We start from the raw sequence: 8592 nt of genomic DNA, 5'->3' as shown, positions 1-8592 counted from the left end.
CTTCCTGCTGCATGCCCAGAACCCTTACTCCCTCGGAGGACAAAGCCCCTTGCAGAGGCAAAGCCACCATCTGCTCTTCTCACCAGCACCCATCAGTGGTGTGGGATTGCAACCATGCTGGTGGAGCAGAAATGCCTTTATTTCAACCCCATCTCTCATCTGGAGGATGGTGAGAAAAGAGATATGGGGAAATACAAGCAGAGTGAGTCCTTTGGCTCACTTAATAGCATAAGTAATAATAATAATAATAATAATAATAATAATAATAATAATAATAATAATAACATAATTCCCTTCACAGTAATCCAGTAAGGAAATAGATAATTATCTGAGGGCAAATTTTTATTTCTGTCAAAAAAGCCCTTTATAAATTGTAGCACTGCATCTCTTCAACTAGTTTATCTTTTCCTCTTTGCTCCCCAAAAACAGCCTGCATTGGAGAGAGTATGGGGAGGCACAGCCTGTGGCAATGCCGTCTCTCCTGGGGCTGGTGGGAGAGGATTTTTGCAGAGAGAAGCCAATTAAGAGCTATCACTCAGGCAGGCATCGGCTTCTGGAAAATCAGGAGCTTCATTACCTCTCCTCTCACCACACATGCAGGCACCAGATCACTCTTCCACAGACTCTGGTAGCCACACGTGCGGGAACACCCTGCTGGGGTGAAGCTGTCCCCATGGGGCAAGAGGATAAGTGGTGTCAGGAGGGGACAGAGCACTAGGTGGGGACACTTTGCTGAGGACAATGCATATGCTGTCACCATGGTCCCTGATGAGTGGCAGGTCTTGCTGTGATGCCTCTGGAGGGCTTGGTTAGTGAGGGTGACACAGGAGGGTGTTGGCACCACCCTCCCCATGCTCATCTATCCCTTGTGGTGCTAAGGAACTGTACCCAATACAGCCCCCTCTCCACTGCTCCACTCTGTGTCCTGGTGGTGTCCAGGCACAGGGACATTTGAGGACCACATCTGCAGGTGTGCTCTGAGCTGACCCTGGTTTTGCTCTAGTTGATGTCTGGGCCAGAGCTCAGAAGCAAGGCTGGCCTTTGTAGATGGACCACAAATGCCCTTTAGTAGGTGTGTCTTGAAGATGCAATTTAAGTATTTTCACTGATGGTACTTCAGAAGCTTTGGAGACTCAAGACTAATAGGTATCAGAAGAACTCAACTTAGGATTTCCTAGGCCAGACAGGGCCTGTGTCTCCCCACCCAAAATCAGCAGGACCTCCCCTCAAGCCAAGCTCCCCTGGGCAGAGAAGCTGGTGCTGCCCCTCCAGCTATGACAGAGCCGGGGCAGGGTGAGGCACGATGGGACAGCACGGGATGGCATGGGATGGGACAGGCTGAGGGCAGCAGTGGAAGAGCTCCTCTTCTCCCTCTGCCCTGCCCTACTCCTGCCCATTTCTGCTCAGGAGCTTTTCTGGCTGCAGGGCCGCACTCAACTTGCTCCCTTCCTCTGAAGGGTTCCCAGCAGAAATGTCCCCAGTCTGCAATTGCACCCTCTACTTTTGGAGACACAATACTTAACCAGGTTTTAATCCTTTCAGTATTTGCTGGCTTCATTTTTAAATAGATCTTGTTGCTTAATCAAAATGCCAGGCAGGATCAATCCCAGTTTCTCACAGAAATCAGAGTGCAAACAGTGCTGCCTTCTCCTGGCATGGGGAGTTGAGGGACAGCCCAATGGGCAAGGGGTCCCTTCGACCACCCTTCTGCCCAGACTCACACAGTTACAGAAATGCCATGAAGATATAACTTTATTCTCAAGCACCTGAGTTTGGCAGGAGCGTGTGTCCATCCTGCCACAGCTCTACTACCTTTCCCAGCAGTACAGTTACTGAAGTGATGGAAAAGGGATGGGGAGGTCAGTAAAGGAAGATGCCAGGCTGGAATGGAACCACAACCACCAGTTGTCAGGTGGGGGCTGGTCCAAGAAAGCTAAGACAGGTATTAAGGGACTGTTGAAATTTTAGAAGATCAGTTGGACTGGAGGGCAAGATCCTTAAGGATCTATATGAGGATTCATCTTCCACTTGATCTTCACTAGCAAGCTGGAAAGAGGGGTACCTTAGTGTAATTTGCTAATGAGACAAATTAGGAGGGTTATGAAATACAGAAGAGTAGAGAAACTGGGCTACCTTGAAAGCAGGAGTAGTGGAAATGGGATGAAATGCAGGGAAATGTGATGAGGTGTTGCCAGCAGGAATTGCTGCAGCAGGCAGGGAAGTCCTCAGCTTACAGCAACCAGGGAACCAGGGAAAGGCCTGAGCCATTGCTCCAACATGAAAAAAGCAGATTTGATGTTTGGGTAATTGGTTCAGCAAAAAAATATTCATGAAGCATAATGGCAGGGCAGTGATGGGCCACAGCTGGACTCCAAAAGACATTTTTCAGCCACAGAACATGAGATGAATTTTAATAGAAAGGAGGCAGAGCGGTAGTAGAAGAGCAGGGAACAGGACCTGGCAGTGGCTGGGGTAACGTGCTGGGACAGAAGCAGATGGTTCCCCACAGACACCGCTGGGGCACAAGAGGAAAAGATTCTGTTTGAACAACTGAATTGGCTTGGCTGCACTAGTTGCCTGTAGTCTGGCCCTATGGAGGGAATTATACAGGGGACTGATAAAAACAATCCCTTTCCCCCCCTCTTTTCTTTCTTATCTTTTTTTTCCCCTCTGCACGCAGATATTCTTGATAATGAATTGCTGCTACACTTGTCAGCTCATGAGCAGTTTTGAATGGTGTCTCTGGCTTCTCTATCTTCCAGCAGCTGCTTCTTCTTCCCCATTCTGATGATCCCAGCAAAGCACAGGAGCAATTCTGTGAAATGCAACCCTTTTGCCATCTTGACATGCTTTTAAGACCAGCACTACTGCTCTTTGCACCAACAAAAAGTTGCCTGTGCAAAATCTGGAGGCAAAGCCATGCCAAGCTAACGTATCAGCTAAGTGCCCCAAAGCTTTGCTTGGGTATAATCAACTATTCCCACAGCACCTGGGCAAGCTCTGCTTCATTGCATTGCCCACCTTCCACACTCCCCCCAAGGATGAAAATGGGATGCCTTAGTGGCAGGGCAGAGGAGAGCCCTGAATTACAGGTAAACAAAAGGCTGGTCCCCACATGCTTTGCAGCCCCTCAGCCTCTGCTTTTCAGTCACCTTCTAAATTTTCATCTTTTCTGGGGTCAGTATTTATAAGCACCTGTCTGTGAAGGAGTTAGGTGTCACCTGAGTTAAACCTCACTGCCCTGTTGCAAAGGGAGAGAGATTCACCATCTGGTACCTGGCAGTGTTATACAGAGCATCAGAGCCTGCCTCAAACTCATCTCCCAGCACCGGCTCAGTGTGAGAGCAGCATGACATTCACAAATCAAGTACTAAAATTTTCCCCCCTATTTGAGCTCTGCTCAGCCACGAAGGACATCAGTAATGAACAAGCACCCCCCCCATTTAGGTGGTGTCAACTGGCAGTGATCCAACATGGCCTGCTGCCATCAAGGCAAAGGGAGGGAGGGAGTATTATTTTCCCCACCACGCCCCATTCAGGCATCCGGCTAAGGGCAGGAAAAATATTGCACCTAAATCTCTTCACCGGGGCTTCTAAAAAAATGCCTTGCAAAGGGTTGTGGAGCCCTGTACCCAGAAGAGATTAATCCTGCAACTAGCCAGGTGTGATGCATACAGCACTCCCAGCTCAGAGAGAGTTGGATGATGTGAAGCAGAAGCCATCCCTCCACCCTGCAGAGCACTGGGCCACATCATAAATACTCCCCCAGGCTCTCCTGATGCCCACCTGCCCCCAGCAGCAGCTGGCCACCACCCCTTGTACTATGCCATGCTAATGGACGCACCAGCACATGACTGCTGTCAGGCACAGTCTGCCTCAGCTTCATGACTGCCCAAATAGGGCCCATGTTGGCACCCACTGTCAGGAAACCCACCCTCCCTGCTGCTTCCCTTGGCTCAGGCAAGGCAGGGAATACTGTGGGGGTCTTCCATCCGTTTTCACAGCTGCTGCCACAACCACCACTGCTGCTGAAAGCAGCTATCTCCAGCCTCCAGCAGTTTGGAGACATAGGTAATCTTTCTGGAGTAATTACGAGCTCACTCCCTCAGCGGAGTTCATGGATGAATCCTCCCTGGCAGCTAATTACTTCAATTACTTCCCGACACAGAGCCCAGGGCTCCCTGCAGCAGCACACAGCACTGCTTGGCAGCTCCCTGCTCCTTACGTTCCTCTCCCTTCCCAAAGCAGCAAGTGCCCCAGAACCCCGCCTCTAGGGCCACAGAGGACATGCTGAGTGGATGAGCAGTGGTGAGATCCCACCATCACCAAGGACAAGGAGCTAAACAGTTTCTTAAGACATGCCTCAGATGCTGGTTCAACATGGCTGCCCCACCACAGGACAACCCTGAGCCCCCCTTTCTCCTGCAGGCTGCTGCAGAAGAAAGCTCAGCAGAACTGTCTAGCATAGGGCTCCTGTGCCTAGGAGGCTCACAGGGAATGAAGCCAGACTATGTCAGGAACAGGACTGGGCTGCAGCAGCTGGCAACAGGTTCCAGACACCTTAAGGAAAAACAAGTTATTTGGGAGGATGAGGAGGTGAGGCAGAGCAGAGGGATGGATTTGGGACAGACACACCACAAGTGTTATGGCATCTCCTCTTAACATGGTCACCAAGGCTCATAATGCCCTGACAAAGGCCTGAGAGCAAGACAAGAGTCAGTCCTGCTGACCCAGGAGCTGACCTTGAAAATGCAGAGCTTGGGAATATTTTCCCCCCCCACATCCGTAAGTTGCTTTGACTTCTGACAGCTTCCTGGGAAGCAAGACAGGTACTGCAGCTATCACCACAATCCTCAGTGGTATCAGCCAGCCCTAGACATCCTACAGCTTAGTCCTGCATAGCCATGCTGGCAGACACCACAGGAGAACTCACACTAAGAGGATGAGGGTTTTTGGAGTCAGGCAGCAACCTTCTCAGCCTTATGGCTCAAGATGCTCAAAAGGTAAAGGTGCAAACAGCTGGTTTCAGCTTCCCAGTACACCACCACCACTTCAGGGCAGGACCACCCACATCTCAGACATAGTCTCTGCATCCCTGCTGTCACACAGGGACAGCCCTGTGTCAAGGGTAACACTGGGTTATCTCCAGCCTTGCAGCTGTTCTGGAAGGTAAGACTTAGGCTCTAACCAGGGAGAGCACAACTCCAGCCAGGCCTCCACAGCAGCAGACACTCCCCACCAGGAAGAAGACTGCCTTCTCAGGAGCAGGAATTGAGGAGTGCACAGGCTCTCCCTGCCTATTAGACAGTTTTAGAAAGCAGAGAGGGAGGAGAAAGCTTTGCCTAGAAATCATGCAGTGAGAGTGAGAAACCACACAGGACTAGGAGTGGAAGAGTCTTTATTGCTTTGGTTTCTTACAAGTGAGACATACACATCCATGTTGCTTGCAGCACATCACAGGGGATGCAGGGACACTGGGCACAGAAGTTGTAGTCTCTCTGCATTCTCCTAGACATCAGGGAAGAAAGACCCCAGAAAAGTAAGGCAGCTGCCAGCTGAGAGAATAAAGGTTTGTGTGAAAAGTTTATTGCTACAAGACCTGAAAGTCAGGGACTCCAGAGCCTGCAAAAGACACTGACTCCTATTTTAGCATTCCCAGCATACAGATTACAGTGAGGACACAAACAAGTCCCCTCATGTACCAGCCTCTGCTCCATCTAGGAAAGATCAGGGCAGCCAGAGGCCAGTATTAAAAGCCAGAGCTTCACTCATCCCAAGTGAAGCTTTTATTCTCCTTAGCCAGGAAAAACCGACCAAAAACACTTCTTCACATAAAGCTGAGCACTCCCCAAACCTCTCCTCACCTACAGCTGAGCCAGTAATACTCTGCTCACTGATGAGATGCTAGGCACCTCCATGCTCATCCTGCACATCCACATTACTCATTCAAGCAACTGCCTGGGGCAGAGAGACTTCCACATCATCCATCTCATGAGGCCCAGCAGCATCCCATGGCATAGTACTACCTCCCCTTCTCATCCTCTGAGCACAAATAGAGGAAAACTATCTGGCCCCTCTCCCTGGGGATGCTCAATGCCTTCTTCCACTCCTCCCACCTCTGGGAATAGGCACTGTGAGGATGCTCCCATACCTGATTGAACCACACAAAGAAGAAAGCCAGAGACTAGGAACAAAACAAAACCAAACCAGAACAAAAATTAGCAAGGCCCCAGCCTGGGCACCACACCAGGAAGCCAAAGGGCACATCAGCAGAGGAGCTGTGGCACTCAGGCATCCACCAACGTCAGCCCATCGTGTAGTGCACGCTTCCACATGTAATAGGTGGAACGGGCCGTGAGTGGGAAGCGAGCACTGAATTCCTTGTAGGTTGGGAAGGTCTTCGACTCAAAGCGCTGCTGCAAGAACAGCTTGGCCTGTGCCTTGAATTGGGCAGTGGCAATCACATCCATCACAAACATCCGGCTGTTGGCTCTCTCTGACATGGCATAGCCCGAAACAGTGGTGTTGCATGGCATGGCAGGCACTGGCTTATCTATGTGCTTGGTGGCTACCTCCAAATGGCACTGCGATTTGAGGCTTGGCTCTGCTCTTGGAGGTGCCAGGGAAGCCACACGGTTCAATGGCAGGCTGGAGCTGCTCCAGGGCAGGCGATGCTGCCAAATGGTTTGGCCACTGCCCTTCCAAAACCAGTAGGCTGTGGAAGAGAGAGATGGATAGCGCAGACGGTACTTGCAGAAAGGCAGCTGCCATTTCTGGACCTGCCTCCTGGCCACATCTCGCAGCTGCTTTCTCCAGCACAGAGAAGGATGGAGCTGTAGGAGACTCCTGGATGCTGGTCGGTCTCCATTCCGTCTCTTCCTAACAGGTACACTGCTTGGCTTCAACTGCAGGAATGGCTTTGCTATAGCTAGAGTTTTCTGGTTATCCAAGGGTGACTGGGGGTGTTTGAAGTTGGGGTTCTCCTTGATTGCTTTTCTTCGCCAGTTATAGTAAGTGGACCTGGAGATGCCAGGGAAGCTGCGTTTGAAGCATCTGTAAGGCACCAGAGTGTTCATAGAAATGCATTTCTCCAAGTAGGATTTGGCTCCCTGCATAAAGATTCCTGCTTGAATGGGATCTAGGGAAGGACTTGAGGATTTTAAGCTCCCCTGTGGATTTACTGGCTCATTCACATCAGCCTTTCTTGGGACAACCCTGTGAAGTTCCTGCAACCTGTGGGCCTCAGACAGAGCAGAGGCATCACCGTTGACCATGCTCTGCATCTCGTGCTTCCAGGCATAGTATGTGGACCGGGAGATTTCTGGAAACATTTGCCGGAAGTGCTGGAGGGGGATTACATTACCCTCCTGAAAGCAGGACTGGAGGAAGTGTTTAGCTGCAAACCTGGCAGCTGCTTTCTGCCGGTGTTCACGAGACTGGCGCTTCCAGCGGTAGAAGGTGCTCTTGGTAATGCTGTAGCGGTCACGCAGGTTGGAGTAGGTCAACTGGGGGTCACTGTTCAGCAGCTCAAGGGTCTTCATGGGCTGGACAGGAGGCTCTGGTGAAGGTACTGTAGGTTCCAGCTCCTCCAGGCCAACCACGGCCACAAAGTACTGTGCTTTGAAGACCTGCCGGGAGAGCTGCTGCCCTGACCACATGATGTGTAGTGTAGAGGTTCGTGGGCCACACTTCCTGGGCCGGATGAGCCGGTTAAAATAGGGTCGTATCTTCAAGTTGCTCATGGGATATATGGAGTAGATGTTACATTGCAGTACTGAGGCAAGAGCGTAGACGTGCCACATGTTGGCAAAGGTGCCAGGAAAACAGGTAGCTTTGATATCAGCATCAAAGATGGCTTCCAGGATAGCCATGGGGAGGCTGGTCATCTCCGGGGTCTCCTCAGTGCAGAGGGAGTAGCGGGCAGCCTGCAGCATCACTTTGGAATCAATCATGCCATTCAAGTAGTATTGTTTGTGCAGCAGCATCTCCACCACAGTACGCACCTGCAGCTCCAGGCTGAGGCTGGGGTTGCCCCAGAGCAACACACTGGCAGCCTCAAAGAGGCGGTTTCCCTCACCTTTGCAAACAAGAGGCAACATGTTACTTGGGGCATCCTCAGGATAGAGGCTCCTGGCTACCCGGTCAACTTCCAGCTCCTCTTGGAACTGACTCCCACAATAGCCAGGTAGGGAAAAAGATGACAAGGTCCTCTCTGCCTCCAGCGCAGCACTGGTAAGGCCCTCCAGACCAAAGCATTCGGTGGCTTCCTGTAGCTCTTGCAGCACAGACTGCACCAGCTGGTGCCTCTGGATCATCCTGAAGGATGGCAAATAGAAAGAAGTCACTGGAGATGAAGTGCACACTCCAGACAGGCAGTGGCCTGGCCTCCAGGTCCAGCTCCTGCCCAAAGGACAGGATGGGGGAAAAAGGTAGAGGAAAGGCCACCATGCACATTTCAAGGACAAAAGAGGGAGCCTGGATCCTCACCAGGCATACTTGGGAGAGGGACATGGGCTCAGCTTGCTCACCAGTGACCTCCTGTGGGCAGCACATATGGCACACAACCTCCACCTGTCAAAGCAAAACTAAGGA

At 51.1% G+C, this 8592-nt stretch overlaps 1 protein-coding gene across 1 annotated transcript; it reads right to left on the bottom strand.

The window, feature by feature from the left end:
* Nucleotides 1–6287: 6287 nt before the first annotated feature.
* On the bottom strand, nt 6288–8315 carry VRTN (vertebrae development associated). The gene has a single exon (XM_062495589.1). It carries the CDS (start codon nt 8313–8315, stop codon nt 6288–6290), a length of 2028 nt encoding a protein of 675 aa, XP_062351573.1.
* Between the last annotated feature and the right edge of the window lie 277 nt (nt 8316–8592).

The sequence above is a fragment of the Cinclus cinclus genome, chromosome 6, assembly GCF_963662255.1.
Source record: "Cinclus cinclus chromosome 6, bCinCin1.1, whole genome shotgun sequence".
NCBI lineage: Eukaryota > Metazoa > Chordata > Aves > Passeriformes > Cinclidae > Cinclus > Cinclus cinclus.
This window is presented reverse-complemented; position numbering and strand designations above follow the sequence as displayed.

Bases quoted from the DNA above. Each gene is read 5' to 3' on its own strand.
- VRTN (XM_062495589.1), bottom strand. From the start codon at position 8,315: ATGATCCAGAGGCACCAGCTGGTGCAGTCTGTGCTGCAAGAGCTACAG.